At 40.4% G+C, this 22,450-nt stretch overlaps 2 protein-coding genes across 5 annotated transcripts; both read left to right on the top strand.

Annotated features, from left to right (window-relative positions):
* Nucleotides 1–4,679: 4,679 nt before the first annotated feature.
* On the top strand, nt 4,680–7,294 carry LOC119476815 (fatty acid-binding protein, brain). The gene is made up of 4 exons (XM_037750369.1): nt 4,680–4,815; nt 4,889–5,061; nt 6,210–6,311; nt 6,832–7,294. Exons 1-4 carry the CDS (start codon nt 4,743–4,745, stop codon nt 6,880–6,882), a joined length of 399 nt encoding a protein of 132 aa, XP_037606297.1. The 5' UTR covers nt 4,680–4,742; the 3' UTR covers nt 6,883–7,294.
* A 3,196-nt stretch (nt 7,295–10,490) lies between these two features.
* Nucleotides 10,491–22,450, top strand: smpdl3a (sphingomyelin phosphodiesterase acid like 3A). 4 transcript variants are annotated; one of them, XM_037749840.1, is made up of 8 exons: nt 10,492–10,690; nt 14,566–14,779; nt 15,448–15,592; nt 16,385–16,481; nt 17,549–17,712; nt 18,401–18,581; nt 18,781–18,905; nt 21,925–22,450. In XM_037749840.1, the coding sequence occupies exons 1-8, from the start codon at nt 10,606–10,608 to the stop codon at nt 22,228–22,230; spliced, it is 1,317 nt and encodes a 438-aa protein (XP_037605768.1). In that variant the 5' UTR covers nt 10,492–10,605; the 3' UTR covers nt 22,231–22,450. The 4 variants fall into 4 exon arrangements, with proteins under 4 accessions (XP_037605771.1, XP_037605768.1, XP_037605770.1 ...); XM_037749842.1 differs by lacking the exon at nt 10,492–10,690 and adding an exon at nt 10,700–10,822; XM_037749841.1 differs by lacking the exon at nt 10,492–10,690 and adding an exon at nt 10,744–10,845.

Raw genomic sequence — 22,450 nt, 5'->3', positions numbered from 1 at the left:
TTGAAATCTGTTTCTTAGTTCCAGTTTGAAGTCCTGTTTTCCCTTTGCATCCTGTAATTTTCCAATGTCAAATCTTCTATTGCTGATGGGTGGTGACACAGATTTCATCAATTTAAGCCTGAAGTTAGCAGTAACGAGATGATGGTCACTTCCTACATCAGCTCCTCGTCTCACTCTTACATCTTGTAAAGACCTTCTCCATTTGCCATTGATCATTATATGATCAATTTGGTTCTTGTCTTTTCCTCCAGGTGACACCCATGTCAGTTTGTGGATATCTTTGTGTGGGAATAAAGTTCCACCTATCACAAGGTTATTTAGGCCACAGAATTCCACAAGGTGTTCTCCATTTTCATTCATAGTGCCACAGCCATGCTTCCCCATTATCCTCTCATTTCCCAGATTTTCTCCTCCCACTTTTGCATTAAAGTCTCCCATAATAATTGTGAGGTCTTGCTTTGGGATTCTTTCTATTTCTGCTTGTAGCCTCTCGTAAAATTCCTGTTTCACCTCTTCTTCAGCGTCATTGGTTGGGGAATAGCATTGAATGATGGAAGTCTTTATCGGCTTGGTGTTCAGACGTGCTCTTATTATCCTTTCGCTGACTGGATGGTATTCAATCAAGGATTTAGCAGCTCTCTTATTGAGAATAATAGCAACACCCTCCCGATGTTTGTCATCCTTTCTTCCAGAATACAAGATTGACTCTCCGGATTGTGCCACATTCTTTCCAAACCCTGTCCATCTACACTCACTGATACCAAGGATGTGGAGCTTGTAGTTCTTCATTTCCCTCAACATCTGTGCTTGCTTTCCGGTCTCATACATTGTACGAACATTCCAACAACCTACTTTCATCAAAGATCTTGTGCCCAGAATACTCTTCCTGTTGTCAGCTTCCATTTGGCTTTCACTGACGACATTCATGCTAGCAAAACTCTGCTGGTACTCTGAGGTTTCAAGATGAGTCAAAATATTATTAGTCCTTGTTTCCGTAATCACATTATTTTTTACAAGAAGAGGAGATTACCCTCTTGCTCAACCTCCATCCTGGTGGACCGGGGTAATTTATTTATGGTTTCCTTCCAATAGATGGGTTGCCTGCCACAGCTAACGAGCCCGTTCTGCCCGTGATTTTGATTTCAGAGTGAAACTTCTCTTAGATGAGTTGCCTTACTAGGCTACGGCTCTCGTCTCGCCGACTATTTGACCCATAGCTGGGGTAAGGTTGGGTATCTTTTCGTCTGGCCACTACCCATCCGCCTGTCCGCCAAGGTTGCACCTACCTGGAGTTCAATTCTCCAGACGGCATAGCCTTCAGGGTCATTGTGGCACGCAAACCTTCCTACCACGATAAGGTATATACCCACAGGAAGGAAAGTAAAGTAAAATATGTGTAAAATAAAATAAAATAAAATATAGTAAAATAAAATAAAATAAAAGTATTCCTGCTCTTGGGTGAGAACCTTAAGGGGTTTTTTTTATTTTAATTTTTTCAGATGAGATGAAGAAGGAGAGGAAGGGAAAGAGGAATGAAGAAGTAGTGAACGCATGAAGAAAAGAAAGAAGGAAGGAGGAAATACTGACGGAAAGGAGGGAAGGTGTAAAGGGAGAAAAAGGAAGGAGTGAAAAGAAAAGAAAGGGAGTCAGTGCACCTCATTGTGCATCTCTGAACTGAAACTACAGCTGCGTACGATACTTCTCTCTGATGTGGAAAAACACACAGCGACTAAAAGTACCTGAAGTATGTCGTCAACCTCAGAGAACATGACATCAGCAGATCTTAGTAAGTAGTAGGTTCAACATTTAACGTTTAACATCACGTCAGACTGATGTTTATCATTCAGGTATGGTCTTTGGGGGTGAAATTAATCAATACTATAAATCAGCTATAGATGATGAAGTTGTTGAGTTGTAACTAACAGAAGTCACAGTTTGCTTCCTTCCAAACCTCCTTCGGTATAAATCTTGAAGCAGACGTGACACGAACACACACTCAGTATGAGACAGCCGAACCAACACACACTCAGTGTGAGACAGCCGAACCAACAAACGCTCAGTGTGAGACAGCCGAACCAACAAACGCTCAGTGTGAGACAGCCGAACCAACACACGCTCAGTGTGAGACAGCCGAACCAACACACACTCAGTGTGAGACAGCCGAACCAACACACACTCAGTGTGAGACAGCCGAACCAACACACACTCAGTGTGAGACAGCCGAACCAACACACACTCAGTGTGAGACAGCTGAACCAACACACACTCAGTGTGTCTCTCTATCACAGACATTATAGAGAGTCAGTCATTAGTGTGTGTGTTGAGCATAAAGAAATCTCAGTTTGGGGGGGTTGTTAATGCAGTTTAGGACAAAGAGCTGTCAAACAAAGTGCTTCTGCTTCAGTGGCGCTGGCCTACAGTATACCCGGCACATTCCAGACACAAGAAGGCCGGTCTCCAGACTCTAACGGGGATTAAGATGAGGAAATGAACCAGAACAGAACGGTGGATTAGCTCCTGAAGATGGCCGACTGTGTTATTTAACACCAATAACACACTACAACTTTACTGCTACATGTTTCTCTGTCAGCTTCAATTCAAACTGGGGGGTGGGGGGGAGGGTCCAAGACAGCAGTTTAAATGTTTCACACAACAGACTCAAACACAAAACTTAAAAACAACATAAAAACATGAAATATTTCACATTAAAGAGACAAAAGACTTAAAAACAAAACGTTAAAACAACATAAAAATAAAAAAAGAGACAGAGAGAGTAAATTTACATCAACCAAAGTATTTTCATTCAGTGCTGAAATAATTCTTAATCATGTTTATAGAATAATGAGTTTAAAATGTTTATGTCATGTTTATAGAATAATGAGTTTATAATGTTTATGTCATGTTTATAGAATAATGTAGTTTATAATGTTTATGTCATGTTTATAGAATAATGAGTTTATAATGTTTATGTCATGTTTATAGAATAATGAGTTTATAATGTTTATGTCATGATTATAGAATAATGAGTTTATAATGTTTATGTCATGTTTATAGAATAATGAGTTTATAATGTTTATGTCATGTTTATAGAATAATGAGTTTAAAATGTTTATGTCATGTTTATAGAATAATGAGTTTATAATGTTTATGTCATGTTTATAGAATAATGAGTTTATAATGTTTATGTCATGATTATAGAATAATGAGTTTATAATGTTTATGTCATGTTTATAGAATAATGAGTTTATAATGTTTATGTCATGATTATAGAATAATGAGTTTATAATGTTTATGTCATGTTTATAGAATAATGAGTTTATAATGTTTATGTCATGATTATAGAATAATGAGTTTATAATGTTTATGTCATGTTTATAGAATAATGAGTTTATAATGTTTATGTCATGTTTATAGAATAATGAGTTTATAATGTTTATGTCATGTTTATAGAATAATGAGTTTATAATGTTTATGTCATGATTATAGAATAATGAGTTTATAATGTTTATGTCATGTTTATAGAATAATGAGTTTATAATGTTTATGTCATGATTATAGAATAATGAGTTTATAATGTTTATGTCATGTTTATAGAATAATGAGTTTATAATGTTTATGTCATGATTATAGAATAATGAGTTTATAATGTTTATGTCATGTTTATAGAATAATGAGTTTATAATGTTTATGTCATGTTTATAGAATAATGAGTTTATAATGTTTATGTCATGATTATAGAATAATGAGTTTATAATGTTTATGTCATGTTTATAGAATAATGAGTTTATAATGTTTATGTCATGTTTATAGAATAATGAGTTTATAATGTTTATGTCATGTTTATAGAATAATGAGTTTATAATGTTTATGTCATGTTTATAGAATAATGAGTTTATAATGTTTATGTCATGTTTATAGAATAATGAGTTTATAATGTTTATGTCATGATTATAGAATAATGAGTTTATAATGTTTATGTCATGTTTATAGAATAATGAGTTTATAATGTTTATGTCATGTTTATAGAATAATGAGTTTATAATGTTTATGTCATGATTATAGAATAATGAGTTTATAATGTTTATGTCATGATTATAGAATAATGAGTTTATAATGTTTATGTCATGTTTATAGAATAATGAGTTTATAATGTTTATGTCATGTTTATAGAATAATGAGTTTATAATGTTTATGTCATGATTATAGAATAATGAGTTTATAATGTTTATGTCATGTTTATAGAATAATGTAGTTTATAATGTTTATGTCATGTTTATAGAATAATGAGTTTATAATGTTTATGTCATGTTTATAGAATAATGTAGTTTATAATGTTTATGTCATGTTTATAGAATAATGAGTTTATAATGTTTATGTCATGTTTATAGAATAATGAGTTTAATATGTTTATGTCATGTTTATAGAATAATGAGTTTAAAATGTGTGCAGAAATCAGACTTTATGTGACCCGAGCCAGCTGAGAGTGATGACATCATTAGGAACACAAATGGGCTATTTCAGCTCTTTCTTCTTCTTCTTGTCCGTAAGACCAAAATGACCCGATTTAAATATCCAATCACAACTCAGAGAAAGTCTCCTGAGCCAATGGGACGCCTGGCGCCCCCCCATGCATAATAATAAGGAGCAGAATAATAGCATGAGGGGGGAACCTGTAGAAGCTGCAGCTTTGCTCAGTGTGCTGTGGAGATCACTTTGCCTCTCAGAGAACCAGAACCGCCACCATGGTCGACTCCTTCTGTGCCACCTGGAAGCTGGTTGACAGCGACAACTTTGACGAGTACATGAAAGCACTCGGTGAGTCATAGTTCCTCTTTCCTTTCACTGGGTTCTGTTCAGTTTCACTCACTTTTTGTTGTGTCCTGGTCAGGTGTGGGCTTCGCCACCCGGCAGGTCGGTAACGTGACCAAGCCGACAGTCATCATCAGCCAGGAGGGGGACACGGTGCTGGTTCGTACTCAGAGCACCTTCAAGAACACTGAGATCTCCTTCAAGCTGGGAGAGGAGTTTGACGAAACCACCGCTGATGACAGGAACTGTAAAGTAAGTTGACAGAATAGAAGAATCTTAATACATGTTGATGACTCCCTCACTTTTAAAGCACATGTAAAATAACTGAGGCTAAAACTGAGTTTTTATTTTACAAACAAGTTGTGTTTTTCTTTTAATGTAAAAAAGCGTCTTGTTTCTACAACATTTTACCGGTTTTAGATTATGGAGATGTTTTGTACGTGCACGCCTCTGCTCAGTGCCTTCGTATGCTTGATGCATCCTTAAGGTTCATTACAGATAGTAAAGCTCCGACTCTCCTCTGTGAGTTGGACTCTCGGGTGGGATGTCCTGCACTGGCAACCCGTAGGCTCTCCCATCGGTACATCTTTATATATAGAAGGTGATTCTGGGTCTGCTCCCACGATACTTCAGGGTTCTTATCACGCAGAAACTCTGTGGACAGTATTCACAGCGTTCACAGGACCTCTTCGTGCTCTCTGCCCCAAACCCTCGGACAAAAATTGGGGAAAGGACTTTTTGCATATTCTGACCCTCAGCCTGGAATCTGCTCCGACATGACCTGGAAATCAAAATCAAGGAGCTGGTCTCATTAAACATGTTTAAATCTAAGATGAAGGCTTTAGAAGCAGACTCTATGGCATGCCGATGTTTTTAGTTTGTTGTTCAGCTGACTCACAGAAAAGTTCCTTTTTGTCCTCCATTTGTCTTTAGATAGTTCTCCTTTAATGCACATGTTAGTGCTTTTAGTGTTTGTGAACTGTATGTGTGTCTCTGTTTGTGTCTCTGTTTGTGTCTCCGTCTGCAACTTTGTGTTCTTGCTGCTGACCGTCTCGGCCAGGTCTCCCTTGGAAAAGAGGCTCTTAATCTCAACAGGACAAACCTGGTTAAATAAAAAAAAAAAAAAAACATAGAAGTAACTGAGACCAGATTACCAACTCCTCCACCAACTATCAGACACCAGGAGTGTTTGACTGGTCTCCAAGAAGAGTCCTAATTATTAAAGTCTTCTTGAATCCAGTCATTACTGTACTTCTGATCAGACTCGGAGTCGGAGGTGCTCCTTTGTGTTTCTCTATTTGTGGGTCAGTGATGAAACAGACCAGCATCTGGTCGCATCTTGAACGCGTTCATTTTCCAACTCACTTGTTACAAAACGTTCCTGTCTTTTTGTCTTTCAGTCCACGGTGACTCTGGAGGGAGACAAGCTGGTCCACGTCCAGAAGTGGGACGGCAAAGAGACCAAGTTCGTCAGAGAAATCAAGGATGGAAAGATGGTCATGGTGAGACGAACACACATCAGATCACACATGTTCCCGTCCTGTCTGACTTTATCAATATATACATGAATTATATAGAGTTCATTTACCAATAAAATAGAAAGAGACCCTCCACTCTCTCCCTACCTACTTCCACCCTCTCCCACTCCGTTTACGCGTTGGCGTGGAGGCTCCACCATATTAAGTGCCATTCCTAACCAATCACTGGGGAGTGAAGTAGGATATAAAACGTCCAACAGCGATCTGCAGCGATGACAACTAACCAGCTGCCCTCACTGACGACGTGCAACGCCGTTTAGTGTTCCTCATGGAACACGATCCAATGTCAGTTCCGTGTGACTACCGGTACAAAGAACAAAGTGTTTTATTTAACATTTATATTCTAATATGAGTGTTTTATTAAACAAAGTAAATTAGCAACCATTGAAGCTGCGTTGCCGGGCAGATGTCTGCTGTGTTGTTGGTGAAATGATGGATTTGGTTCCCCGTCATCGTCATGGTGACTGCCGTCTCTCTCCTGTAGAATCTGACCTTTGAAGACGTCCACGCGGTGCGCAGCTACGAGAAGGCATGAGAGCTCCGACCGACCGACCGACACCGACCGCGTCCCGACCCGGCCAAGAAGAGTGGACTTTATAATTATTATTGACTGTTTGCTTCTCTTTGCACTTCATCTTCCTCCTCCTCCTCTTCCTCTTCCTCCTCTTCATCCTCCTCCTCTTCATCCTCCTCCTCCTCCCCCTCTTCATCCTCCTCTTCCTCCTCCTCCTCCTCCTCCTCTTCCTCCTCCTCATCCTCTTCCTCCTCCTCCTCTTCATCCTCCTCCTCCTCTTCCTCCTCCTCCTCTTCCTCCTCCTCCTCCTCTCGGCCTGCAGGCTGCACATGTTTTGTAAGATTTCTTTCTTTTTATATGAACCCTTTGTGGTGATGGACGGCTCGTCTCTGTAACTTTGTGTGAAACATGAAATAAAACACCCAGAGAGTAACTGTTAGTGTCTCCTCGTCTGTGTTCATATCTTCACATCGTAACTGTTAGTGTCTCCTCGTCTGTGTTCATATCTTCACATCGTAACTGTTAGTCTCCTCGTCTGTGTTCATATCTTCATATCGTAACTGTTAGTCTCCTCGTCTGTGTTCATATCTTCATATCGTAACTGTTATTGTCTCCTCGTCTGTGTTCATATCTTCACATCGTAACTGTTAGTGTCTCCTCGTCTGTGTTCATATCTTCACATCGTAACTGTTAGTGTCTCCTCGTCTGTGTTCATATCTTCATATCGTAACTGTTAGTGTCTCCTCGTCTGTGTTCATATCTTTATATCGTAACTGTTAGTGTCACCTCGTCTGTGTTCATATCTTCATATCGTAACTGTTAGTCTCCTCGTCTGTGTTCATATCTTCATATCGTAACTGTTAGTCTCCTCGTCTGTGTTCATATCTTCATATCGTAACTGTTAGTCTCCTCGTCTGTGTTCATATCTTCATATCGTAACTGTTAGTCTCCTCGTCTGTGTTCATATCTTCATATCGTAACTGTTAGTGTCTCCTCGTCTGTGTTCATATCTTCATATCGTAACTGTTAGTCTCCTCGTCTGTGTTCATATCTTCATATCGTAACTGTTAGAGTCTCCTCGTCTGTGTTCATATCTTCATATCGTAACTGTTAGTGTCTCCTCGTCTGTGTTCATATCTTCACATCGTAACTGTTATTGTCTCCTCGTCTGTGTTCATATCTTCACATCGTAACTGTTAGTGTCTCCTCGTCTGTGTTCATATCTTCACATCGTAACTGTTAGTGTCTCCTCGTCTGTGTTCACATCTTCATATCGTAACTGTTAGAGTCTCCTCATCTGTGTTCATATCTTCACATCGTAACTGTTATTGTCTCCTCGTCTGTGTTCATATCTTCACATCGTAACTGTTAGTGTCTCCTCGTCTGTGTTCATATCTTTATATCGTAACTGTTAGTGTCACCTCGTCTGTGTTCATATCTTCATATCGTAACTGTTAGTCTCCTCGTCTGTGTTCATATCTTCATATCGTAACTGTTAGAGTCTCCTCGTCTGTGTTCATATCTTCATATCGTAACTGTTAGTGTCTCCTCGTCTGTGTTCATATCTTCACATCGTAACTGTTATTGTCTCCTCGTCTGTGTTCATATCTTCACATCGTAACTGTTAGTGTCTCCTCGTCTGTGTTCATATCTTCACATCGTAACTGTTAGTGTCTCCTCGTCTGTGTTCACATCTTCATATCGTAACTGTTAGAGTCTCCTCATCTGTGTTCATATCTTCACATCGTAACTGTTATTGTCTCCTCGTCTGTGTTCATATCTTCACATCGTAACTGTTAGTGTCTCCTCGTCTGTGTTCATATCTTCACATCGTAACTGTTAGTGTCTCCTCGTCTGTGTTCACATCTTCATATCGTAACTGTTAGAGTCTCCTCATCTGTGTTCACATCTTCATATCGTAACTGTTAGAGTCTCCTCGTCTGTGTTCATATCTTCATATCGTAACTGTTATTGTCTCCTCGTCTGTGTTCATATCTTCATATCGTAACTGTTATTGTCTCCTCGTCTGTGTTCATATCTTCATATCGTAACTGTTATTGTCTCCTCGTCTGTGTTCATATCTTCATATCGTAACTGTTAGAGTCTCCTCGTCTGTGTTCATATCTTCACATCGTGTTCAGTTGGTTCATTCGTTCGGATCAGTCGACCAGAATCTGGTTCAACCTTTAATGAATAAACCTTCTTCTGGTGAGGTCGTATTCTCTAACCAGCTCAGAGACTGGAGGCTTAATGAGACCATCCTCAGGGTCTTTAGGGGGTACAGGGTGTCTCTAGGGGGTACAGGGGTCTTTAGGGGGTACAGGAGGTCTTTAGGGGGTCCAGGGGTCTTTGGGGGGTACAGCAGGTCTTTAGGGGGTCCAGGGGTCTTTGGGGGGTACAGCAGGTCTTTAGGGGGTCCAGGGGGTCTTTAGGGGGTCCAGGGGTCTTTAGGGGGTACAGCAGGTCTTTAGGGGGTACAGGAGGTCTTTAGGGGGTCCAGGAGTCTTTAGGGGGTACAGGGGGTCTTTAGGGGTTCCAGCAGGTCTTTAGGGGGTCCAGGGGTCTTTAAGGGGTACAGCAGGTCTTTAGGGGATCCAGGGGGTCTTTAGGGGGTCCAGGGGTCTTTAGGGGGTCCAGGGGTCTTTAGGTGGTACAGGGGGTCTTTAGGGGGTCCAGGGGTCTTTAGGGGGTCCAGGGGTGTTTAGGGGGTACAGGGGATCTTTAGGGGGTCTAGGGATCTTTAGGGGGTCCAGGGGTCTTTAGGGGGTCTAGGGGTCTTTAGGGGGTGCAGGGGTCTTTAGGGGGTACAGGGGGTCTTTAGGGGGGTCCAGCAGGTCTTTAGGGGTTCCAGCAGGTCAACAGTAGATGAACTGGTGAACATCATCTGAAAGCTGAGAACCTGGAGATGGATCTGAGATGCAGCTCAGCTCTGAGGATCACGTGGTTCTGGTCATGAATCAGAAATAAACATTAAAGTGTATCAGGGTTTAGAGTGTTCTTTCATAAAGTGGGCTGAAAGTATATAACTAGTAAACTAACAGTACATCTATAAGTTCACTTCATAATATAATATATTATTATATATTATATATATATTATTATAATATACACTAGTTGCAGTACAAATACAACCTAGAGGTAAACTAGTTGTGTACACTTAAAAGTATACTACTAGAACACTGATATTAGTATACTTACTACATAAAGTACACTACTAGAACACTGATATTAGTTTACTTACTACATAAAGTACACTACTAGAACACTGATATTAGTATACTTACTACATAAAGTACACTACTAGAACACTGATATTAGTTTACTTACTACATAAAGTACACTACTAGAACACTGATATTAGTTTACTTACTACATAAAGTACACTACTAGAACACTGATATTAGTATACTTACTACATAAAGTATACTTGAGAAATATACTTGAACTTTACTTCATTTTACTTCATAAAATAAACTATCCTACTTATGGTTACATCTGTCCCCATGGTTACAGCCCCTTGGTTACATCTGTCCCCATGGTTACAGCCCCTTGGTTACATCCCACCAATGATTCCTCAGCTCTCATAAGCCCCGCCCCCTGAGCTCACAGGTCACATGACTAGTCTACTTCCTGTTTGTGTACTTCCTGTTTGTGCTCGAGGAGGATGACCTGCTGGGCTTCAGTTCTTCTGTAGTTTAACAGTGAAACACCGTCTAGAGTCTGTTAGAACACGTTCAACTCAACATGCTCGTCCAGGTGTGTCCAGGTGTGCTGCTGCTGCTGCTGCTGCTGGCCCCCCCCACTGGGAGCAGATACCTGCCGGCCTCAGGTGAGTGCTGATGACAGCTCAGGTGGAGTCTGACGTTAGCAGGTCACAGTTAACAGCAGCATGTGTTCTGTCTGCTGCTCTGCTGGAGGAACCACACGGAACCACACGGAACCACACGGAACCACTGGTTCTGTGAGTTCTGTGATTCATGTTGTGTGATCCATGTTGTGTGATTCATGTTGTGTGAGTCTTGTTGCGTGATCCATGTTGTGTGATCCATGTTGTGTGATTCATGTTGTGTGATCCATGTTGTGTGAGTCTTGTTGTGTGATTCATGTTGTGTGATCCATGTTGTGTGAGTCTTGTTGCGTGATCCATGTTGTGTGAGTCTTGTGTGAGTCTTGTTGCGTGATCCATGTTGTGTGATCCATGTTGTGTGAGTCTTGTTGCGTGATCCATGTTGTGTGATCCATGTTGTGTGAGTCTTGTTGCGTGATCCATGTTGTGTGATTCATGTTGTGTGATCCATGTTGTGTGATTCATGTTCTGTGATCCATGTTGTGTGAGTCTTGTTGTGTGATTCATGTTGTGTGATCCATGTTGTGTGAGTCTTGTTGTGTGATTCATGTTGTGTGAGTCATGTTGTGTGAGTCTTGTTGCGTGATCCATGTTGTGTGATTCATGTTGTGTGATCCATGTTGTGTGATTCATGTTCTGTGATCCATGTTGTGTGAGTCTTGTTGTGTGATTCATGTTGTGTGATCCATGTTGTGTGATTCATGTTCTGTGATCCATGTTGTGTGAGTCTTGTTGCGTGATCCATGTTGTGTGATTCATGTTGTGTGAGTCATGTTGTGTGATTCATGTTGTGTGATCCATGTTGTGTGAGTCTTGTTCTGTGATTCATGTTGTGTGATCCATGTTGTGTGATTCATGTTGTGTGATTCATGTTGTGTGATTCATGTTGTGTGATTCATGTTGTGTGATCCATGTTGTGTGATTCATGTTGTGTGATCCATGTTGCGTGAGTCTTGTTGTGTGATTCATGTTGTGTGATCCATGTTGTGTGATTCATGTTGTGTGAGTCTTGTTGTGTGATCCATGTTGTGTGATTCATGTTGTGTGAGTCTTGTTGCGTGATCCATGTTGTGTGATCCATGTTGTGTGATTCATGTTGTGTGATCCATGTTGTGTGAGTCTTGTTGTGTGATTCATGTTGTGTGATCCATGTTGTGTGAGTCTTGTTGCGTGATCCATGTTGTGTGATCCATGTTGTGTGAGTCTTGTTGCGTGATCCATGTTGTGTGATTCATGTTGTGTGAGTCATGTTGTGTGAGTCTTGTTGCGTGATCCATGTTGTGTGATTCATGTTGTGTGATCCATGTTGTGTGATTCATGTTCTGTGATCCATGTTGTGTGAGTCTTGTTGTGTGATTCATGTTGTGTGATCCATGTTGTGTGATTCATGTTCTGTGATCCATGTTGTGTGAGTCTTGTTGCGTGATCCATGTTGTGTGATTCATGTTGTGTGAGTCATGTTGTGTGATTCATGTTGTGTGATCCATGTTGTGTGAGTCTTGTTCTGTGATTCATGTTGTGTGATCCATGTTGTGTGATTCATGTTGTGTGATTCATGTTGTGTGATTCATGTTGTGTGATTCATGTTGTGTGATCCATGTTGTGTGATTCATGTTGTGTGATTCATGTTCTGTGATCCATGTTGTGTGATTCATGTTGTGTGAGTCTTGTTGCGTGATCCATGTTGTGTGATTCATGTTGTGTGATCCATGTTGTGTGATTCATGTTCTGTGATCCATGTTGTGTGAGTCTTGTTGTGTGATTCATGTTGTGTGATCCATGTTGTGTGATTCATGTTCTGTGATCCATGTTGTGTGAGTCTTGTTGCGTGATCCATGTTGTGTGATTCATGTTGTGTGAGTCATGTTGTGTGATTCATGTTGTGTGATCCATGTTGTGTGAGTCTTGTTCTGTGATTCATGTTGTGTGATCCATGTTGTGTGATTCATGTTGTGTGATTCATGTTGTGTGATTCATGTTGTGTGATTCATGTTGTGTGATCCATGTTGTGTGATTCATGTTGTGTGATTCATGTTCTGTGATTCATGTTGTGTGAGTCTTGTTGTGTGATTCATGTTCTGTGATTCATGTTGTGTGAGTCTTGTTGTGTGATTCATGTTGTGTGATCCATGTTGTGTGATTCATGTTGTGTGATCCATGTTGCGTGATCCATGTTGTGTGATTCATGTTGTGTGAGTCATGTTGTGTGATTCATGTTGTGTGATCCATGTTGTGTGAGTCTTGTTCTGTGATTCATGTTGTGTGATCCATGTTGTGTGATTCATGTTGTGTGATTCATGTTGTGTGATTCATGTTGTGTGATTCATGTTGTGTGATCCATGTTGTGTGATTCATGTTGTGTGATTCATGTTGTGTGATTCATGTTGTGTGATTCATGTTGTGTGATCCATGTTGTGTGAGTCATGTTGTGTGATTCATGTTGTGTGATTCATGTTGTGTGATCCATGTTGTGTGAGTCTTGTTGTGTGATTCATGTTGTGTGATTCATGTTGTGTGAGTCATGTTGTGTGAGTCATGTTGTGTGATTCATGTTGTGTGATTCATGTTGTGTGATCCATGTTGTGTGAGTCTTGTTGTGTGATTCATGTTGTGTGATCCATGTTGTGTGATTCATGTTGTGTGATTCATGTTGTGTGAGTCTTGTTGTGTGATTCATGTTGTGTGATTCATGTTGTGTGATTCATGTTGTGTGAGTCTTGTTGTGTGATTCATGTTGTGTGATTCATGTTGTGTGATTCATGTTGTGTGAGTCTTGTTGTGTGAGTCTTGTTGTGTGATTCATGTTGTGTGATTCATGTTGTGTGATCCATGTTGTGTGAGTCTTGTTGTGTGATTCATGTTGTGTGATCCATGTTGTGTGATTCATGTTGTGTGATTCATGTTGTGTGAGTCTTGTTGTGTGATCCATGTTGTGTGAGTCTTGTTGTGTGAGTCTTGTTGTGTGATCCATGTTGTGTGAGTCTTGTTGTGTGATTCATGTTGTGTGATTCATGTTGTGTGATTCATGTTGTGTGATTCATGTTGTGTGATTCATGTTGTGTGAGTCTTGTTGTGTGAGTCTTGTTGTGTGAGTCTTGTTGTGTGATTCTTGTTGTGTGATTCTTGTTGTGTGAGTCGTGTTGTGTGAGTCGTGTTGTGTGATTCTTGTTGTGTGAGTCTTGTTGTGTGATTCTTGTTGTGTGAGTCTTGTTGTGTGAGTCTTGTTGTGTGATTCATGTTGTGTGATTCATGTTGTGTGAGTCATGTTGTGTGAGTCTTGTTGTGTGATTCTTGTTGTGTGATTCTTGTTGTGTGAGTCTTGTTGTGTGAGTCTTGTTGTGTGAGTCTTGTTGTGTGATTCATGTTGTGTGATTCTTGTTGTGTGAGTCATGTTGTGTGATTCATGGTGGAGGTCATGCTCGCTGAATTCACATGGACACCTTATGGATTTATGTAAAGGGTTAAATTGTGCTGTGAAAGTTTCATTTTGTTTGCGGAGGATCTAAAGGTCTATAAAAGGACAGATTTGTAAACGGAGTCTGGTTAGAACCGCCTCCTCAGAGAACAGGAAGTTCTACTGGTTCTACGGGTTTTACTTCAGTTACAAAACCGGTTTGGAGTTTGTTTCATAACCTAGAACCTAAAGAAGACTTCTGTATTATTAATATTAAACCAAGACAGAGACAATGTGCTGTGAGATGATAAGAAGAAGGATTGTATTATCTCACTGACGATCAGCCCTGACCCTAACCCCAGCAGGAACACACTGAATGAAACTGTTCTTACTTGATGACTTTGGTAAAACAATAACCCATATTTGATGTTTTCTTCTCGTCCTGTTCTCTCCATCCATCCAGGCAGGTTCTGGCACATCACGGACCTCCACCTAGACCCGTCCTACCACCTGACCTCCGACCCCACCAAGGTGTGCTTCTCCTCTAAGGGGGCGCCCGCCACCCACGCCGGCCTGTTCGGGGACTTCCTGTGTGACTCTCCCTACCGCCTCATCCAGTCGGCCTTCGCTCACATGGCGCCGCTCACACAGCCGCAGGACTTCATCATATGGACCGGGTCAGTACCATGTTGAAGGGAGAGTAGTAGTAGTAACAATAACAGTGGATGTTCTGCTCTGTTCTTCTTCTTTATTGGACCTTAAAGACCTCCTGTACCCCCTAAAGACCATCTGTACCCCCTAAAGACCTTCTGTACCCCCTGAAGACCTTAAAGTCCTCCTGTATCCCCTGAAGACCCTAAAGACCCCCTGAAGACCCTCTGTACCCCCTAAAGTCCTCCTGGACCCCCTAAAGACCTCCTGAACCCCCTAAAGACCCCCTGTTTAGGATGAACCCCTAACAACAACACTAACAGGAGTCTCCCTGTACAGAGGGTTTCCTCTTTAAGAGAGAAGGCGGACTGGAGCTCCACAGCCCAGTAACAATAGAATAAAGCAGAATGTGCCTGCCCAGTGACTTAAAGCTTGGACAGGACCCCCCGCGGTGGAGGATTAGGTGGCGAGGCGTTCTCTGAAGCATGTCTAATGAGCCTATGAATTCCTGGCTGAGCTGATTGGCTGCTGATTGATAGCGAGCTGAATGGAGCTGCTGCTGCTGAGACTGAAGTTTACCTGTTATTTTCTTTTTTTTCTTGTAAACTTATGACTTTACTCTGACCCAGAAGACATCAGAACCTGGTCCTGTTCTGGTTAATGATAGTGGATCTTCTTCTCCCTCTCTAACCAGTGACAGTCCACCTCATGTCCCGGTAGACGAGCTCTCCACGGACACCGTGATCCAGGTGATCAGTAACATGACCCAGACCATCAGACACAACTTCCCCAACCTGACCGTCTACCCCGCTCTGGGAAACCACGACTACTGGCCTCAGGTAACGTTATTTTATCAAGCGGCAAGCAGTGTCTCAGACTGGTTCTGGTGCTCAGGTGTGTTGTTCTTGTTGTAGGACCAGATGCAGGCTGGTTCTGGTGCTCAGGTGTGTTGTTCTTGTTGTAGGACCAGATGCAGGCTGGTTCTGTTGCTCAGGTGTGTTGTTCTTGTTGTAGGACCAGATGCAGGCTGGTTCTGGTGCTTAGGTGTGTTGTTGTTGTAGGACCAGATGCAGGCTGGTTCTGGTGCTTAGGTGTGTTGTGTGTTCTTGTTGTAGGACCAGATGCAGACTGGTTCTGGTGCTCAGGTGTGTTGTTCTTGTTGTAGGACCAGATGCAGACTGGTTCTGTTGCTCAGGTGTGTTGTGTGTTCTTGTTGTAGGACCAGATGCAGACTGGTTCTGTTGCTCAGGTGTGTTGTTCTTGTTGTAGGACCAGATGCAGACTGGTTCTGGTGCTCAGGTGTGTTGTTCTTGTTGTAGGACCAGATGCAGACTGGTTCTGGTGCTCAGGTGTGTTGTGTGTTCTTGTTGTAGGACCAGATGCAGGCTGGTTCTGGTGCTCAGGTGTGTTGTTCTTGTTGTAGGACCAGATGCAGACTGGTTCTGGTGCTCAGGTGTGTTGTTCTTGTTGTAGGACCAGATGCAGACTGGTTCTGTTGCTCAGGTGTGTTGTGTGTTCTTGTTGTAGGACCAGATGCAGACTGGTTCTGGTGCTCAGGTGTGTTGTTCTTGTTGTAGGACCAGATGCAGACTGGTTCTGGTGCTCAGGTGTGTTGTGTGTTCTTGTTGTAGGACCAGATGCAGGCCTCCACCAATGCCGTCTACAGAGCTGCTGCCCAGCTGTGGAAGCCGTGGCTGCAGCCTGAAGCTCTGCTCACACTCTCACAAGGTAAGCAGCTCCCGTCACACCGTCCGAGTCGAAGAATATCTTTTAAATCCAGTATTTATTGGGTTGAGTTATGTGCTTTAAATATTTAGAATTTCAAAGAATTACAGGTTTTGTTTCCACTGCCAGCACTTTTATATAATTCACTCAGACGTTGGTATTTGGAATAAATATGTAATACATCTAAATATTCAGAAATCCTCTCAGTTTACTGTAATCTGATCTAATCTGGTGATTTCTAATATTGTGAAAGACGGGACATACTGAACTGTATATCAACACAAACTTCTGCAAACTGTTCAGTTCTTCTTTTATAAAATGAGGAAGGGAGGAAACCACAGTCAATATGTGGCTGAAGTTTATGAATTATTGCTCAAACAGAAAGTTAATGTGTTGTAACTCGAGAGGTTCCTGTGAAATACGACATTAAATTACATCCATTGTGTAATAAGCTGATGAACATATCAGACTCAGGTAGCAGGTATCGTGTTCATAAACACATTTAGAGCTGCAACTAACAATTGATTTAATTTCATTATTCATAAATAATATCAGTTAGTTTTGAATTAATTGGTTAGTCTATAAAACGATGGTGAAAAACATTATGATTTCTAAAAAGGTGATGTCTCCACATCACAGTCCAAAACCCAGAGATATTTAAATTACAATAATTACTAGCTGGGACGACTCCCCTACTGTATCTCCTGATCAATACTATCACCATCTCCTAATCAATACTATCACCATCTCCTGATCAATACCATCACCATCTCCTGATCAATACCATCACTATAAAACATCTGTTTAGAAATCATAAAAATCTAAATCCTGATGCATAGGTGACTCTGTGACTCTGTGACTCTGTGACTCTGTGACTCTGTGACTCTGTGACTCTGGCTGGTTAGCTTCAACTAGCTGTTGAAGTCTTGATGTTTGCAGCATGTCACGTTTAGCCTGTTAGCATGCTAATGTGAGCGTGTTCGGTGGTCGGATGGTGTTATATATGTCATGCTAACGCTGTGTTCAGGTGAGCGTCGGGCTTTATCTGGTGCTCTGTTCTGGTCCTGCAGGTGGTTTCTACTCCCAGCTGGTAAAACCTGGTCTACGGGTGCTCAGTCTCAACACCATCCTCTACTACGGCCCCAATAAGGTCACAAAGAACATGACGGACCCTGCTGGGCAGTTCGAGTGGCTGGAGAAAACTCTGGAGAAAGCTGCTCAGAGTGTGGAGAAGGTACGGATGTCTAATAAGACCGCCGCTCAGCCTCGCTTGTCCAGCGGCCACCCGCCGTATTACAGCGATAAATCCCCCTATAGGCCATAGAACGTTGAGAGGACGCCTCCAACTGCAAACAGTTATGACTCCATTTCATCATCCATGGAGGTTTCCTATTTGTCAAACTTTCCTCCACCCAAGAAAGGCGAATTAAAAATCAGTGACGTCATCACGATGTAAAGTCTACGGGCCGAGCGGGAGCTCCAGGGTGGGGCCAGCGGGCACATTCAGTGGGCCGCTTGACCCGGAAGTAAACTCTTTTTACTTCTGAAACTTTCTTTTCAGACATTTGTCAGACTTTTACGGACATTTCTTTTAAAAACTTTTTTCCAGCCTTTGAAAATGGACATGACCGTTTTTTCCTCTCCAACATTTAGTGTAAGTTTGGAGCGTTATTTAACCTCCTTCATGACCAGCTAGTCTGACCTGGTTGGTACCGATGGATTCATCAGGTTTTATAGTGTCTGATGATACCAGGATCTTCACTCTAGCTTTAACACTGAGCCGCTACAACCTAAAACTCACACGATGCGTTGATGTGTAAACAGTAAAAGTGTTTTCTCGCCAGTAATCCTGTCACCGTTTCTTCTGTTTGCTGCTCTTGAAGAGCGGAGATTTAAATGTGTGTTTCTTCTCTCTCCTCCAGGTGTACATCATAGCTCACGTACCTGTGGGCTACCTGCCCTTCGCCAGAAACACCACCGCCGTTAGAGAGCACCACAACGAGCGGCTGGTTGCCATCTTCAGGCAGTACAGCGATGTCATCGCGGGACATTTCTATGGCCACACCCACCGTGACAGCGTCATGGTGCTGTTGGACAAACAAGGTGAAACAAAGATCTCCTAATATTGAAGTTGATCATTTGAAGTTGTTCCTGATTTCACCGCCATGAATCGGACTATATATGTATGAATGCATGTGTATATTTCTACACATTGATGCATATTGATTTGTTTTTATCACCTGGTTCTACCATGTTAGAACGGACCGGCAGACACATGATGGACTCTGTTGTGTTTCTGCAGGTAAACCGCTGAATTCTCTCTTCGTGTCACCGGCTGTCACACCGATCAAACATGTTCTGGAGCCGTACTCCAACAATCCGGCGTTCCGCACGTACCTGTACAACACTGAGGACTACACTGTGATGGTAAGAAGCTCTGCTGCGACGCAACCAGCTCACTGTAGCATCAACATATTCATATCAGGGCTGTCACAGTTAACGCCTTAATAATAACGTCTTAACAATAACGCCTTAATAACAACACCTTAATGATAACGCATTAATAATAACGCATTAATAATAACACCTTAATAATAATGCATTAATAATAACGCCTTAATAATAACGCCTTAATAACAACGCCTTAATAATAACGCCTTAATAACAACGCATTAATAATAACGCATTAATAACAATGCATTAATAACGTCTTAATAATAACGCCTTAATAACAACGTCTTAATAATAATGCCTTAATAACAACGTCTTAATAATAATGCCTTAATAACAACGTCTTAATAATAATGCATTAATAATAACGCCTTAATAATAACGTCTTAATAATAATGCATTAATAACAACGTCTTAATAATAATGCATTAATAACAACGTCTTAATAATAATGCATTAATAACAACGTCTTAATAATAATGCATTAATAACAACGTCTTAATAATAACGCCTTAATAATAACGTCTTAATAATAATGCCTTAATAACAACGTCTTAATAATAATGCATTAATAACAACGTCTTAATAATAATGCATTAATAATAACGCCTTAATAATAACGCCTTAATAATCACGCCTTAATAATAACGCCTTAATAAAAACGCCTTAATGATAACGCCTTAATAATAACACATTAATAATAACGCATTAATAACAATGCATTAATAACGTCTTAATAATAACGCCTTAATAACAACGTCTTAATAATAATGCCTTAATAACAACGTCTTAATAATAATGCATTAATAACAACGTCTTAATAATAATGCATTAATAATAATGCCTTAATAATAACGCCTTAATAATCACGCCTTAATAATAACGCCTTAATAAAAACGCCTTAATGATAACGCCTTAATAATAATGCATTAATAATAACGCCTTAATAATAACGCCTTAATAATAACGCCTTAATAATAATGCATTAATAATAACGCCTTAATAATAATGCATTAATAATAACGCCTTAATAATAACGCCTTAATAACAATGCATTAATAATAAAGCCTTAATAATAATGCATTAATAATAACGCCTTAATAATAACGCCTTAATAATAATGCATTAATAACAACGCATTAATGATAACGCCTTAATAACAATGTCTTAATAATAACCCATTAATAATAACGCATTAATAATAACGCCTTAATAATAACGCCTTAATAATAACGCCTTAATAATAATGCATTAATAATAACGCCTTAATAATAACGCCTTAATAACAACGCCTTAATAACAATGCATTAATAATAAAGCCTTAATAATAATGCATTAATAATAACGCCTTAATAATAACGCCTTAATAATAATGCATTAATAATAACGCCTTAATAATAACGCCTTAATAATAACGCCTTAATAACAATGCATTAATAATAAAGCCTTAATAATAATGCATTAATAATAACGCCTTAATAATAACGCCTTAATAATAATGCATTAATAATAACGCCTTAATAATAATGCATTAATAACAACGCATTAATGATAACGCCTTAATAACAATGTCTTAATAATAACCCATTAATAATAACGCATTAATAATAACGCCTTAATAATAATGCATTAATAACAATGTCTTAATAATAATGCATTAATAATAACGCCTTAATAACAACGCCTTAATAACAATGTCTTAATAATAATGCATTAATAATAACCCATTAATAATAACGCATTAATAATAACGCATTAATAATAACGCATTAATAACAATGTCTTAATAATAACGCATTAATAACGCCTTAATAATAACGCCTTAATAATAACGCATTAATAACAATGTCTTAATAATAATGCATTAATAACACAGATTTGTTTTAACACCACTTATTTCTTTAACGCATTAATGCAATCGGTATTTCAGAGTTAGTAGCGGCTCAGTTTTAGAGCTAGAGTGAAGATCCTGGTATCATAGTAAACTAGAGAACCTGATGAATCCATCGGTACCAACCAGGTCAGACTAGCTGGTCATGAAGGAGGTTAAATAACGCTCCAAACTTACACTAAATGTTGGAGAGGATAAACTGTCATGTCCATTTCCAAAGGGGTCCCTTGACCTCTGACCTCCAGATCAGTGAATGTAAATGGGTTCTATGGGTACCCACGAGTCTCCCCTTTACAGACATGCCCACTTTATGATCATCACATGCAGTTTGGGGCAAGTCATAGTCAAGTCAGCACACTGACACACTGACAGCTGTTGTTGCCTGTTGGGCTGCAGTTTGCCATGTTATGATTGGAGTATATTGTTTTATGCTAAATGCAGTACCTGTGAGGGTTTCTGGATCAATATCTGTCATTGATTTGTGTTGTTAATTGATTTACAATAATAAATATATACATACATTTACATAAAGCAGCATATTTGTCCACTCCCATGTTGATAAGAGGATTAAATACTGGACTAATCTCCTTTAAGGTTCATTTAGAACAGATAAAACGTGTGATTAATGGTGATTAAATGTTTTAATGGATTAACAGCTTTAATTAAGATATTTATATGTATTGGAACTAAGGGGCCGAAGCATACGAGGCACTTTGAAAGTTGCATTAAGAAAGGAGAATAGATCATAGATACCTCTCTGAAATGGTCCTATATAGATAATAGTTATGAAGCATAATGTGAATGTTTAATTCAGGTGAAAGTGAGAATGTGTGCAGAGAAACAGCAGCTCTTCTTCATGAGAGACGTCGCCGTAGATGATTAATGACGCTGTCGATCAGAACACAAACTCTGTTTGTGGCTTTCAGAAAGACTCAAAGACTCTCTCTCTCTCTCTCTCTCTCTCCCTCTCCCTCTCCCTCTCCCTGTCTCTCCCTCTCTCTCTCTTTCTCTCTCTCCCTGTCTCTCCCTCTCTCTCTCTTTCTCTCTCTCCCTCTCCCTCTCTCTCCCTCTCTCTCTCCTGTTGGTGCCTTTCTCTCTCTGAAGGACATCTGGCAGTACTATTTGAATCTGACGGAAGCCAACGAGAAACAAAGGTCTGACTGGAGGCTTGAATACGTCATGACTGAAGCTTTTGGACTGGCTGACCTGCGGCCACAGAGCCTGCTGCAGCTGGGCCTGAGCTTCAGGCTGCCGCAGACCAAAACCTTCCAGCTGTATTTCAGCCACTACATGGTCGGCTACAACGCCAGCATCACCTGCGAAGGAGCCTGTAAGCTCAGCCAGGTGTGTGCTGTGCTCTACCTGGACCGGCCGTCCTACAACGCATGTGTCACAAAGGGAGAGTGGTAGCAGGGATCTGACTCAGGAGTCACGTCTGGGTCAAGACGTTTATTTTATTACTCATGAAAAGGGCCATTAAAGCAGGAGTCAGTAACCAAAGAGATCTGTCTGGAGCCGCAAAACATGTGATCATTGTGATGAAGGTAACACAGTTTATAGTCCAAGTATATAGTATATCAGTCTAATGCAGTGAGGGCTAAAGAGACAATGTACTACGGAGTATTAGGGC

This window comes from Sebastes umbrosus, chromosome 18 (assembly GCF_015220745.1).
Source record: "Sebastes umbrosus isolate fSebUmb1 chromosome 18, fSebUmb1.pri, whole genome shotgun sequence".
Taxonomy (NCBI): domain Eukaryota; kingdom Metazoa; phylum Chordata; class Actinopteri; order Perciformes; family Sebastidae; genus Sebastes; species Sebastes umbrosus.
The sequence above is the reverse complement of the archived record's forward strand: the minus strand, read 5'-3'. Positions and strand labels throughout refer to the sequence as shown.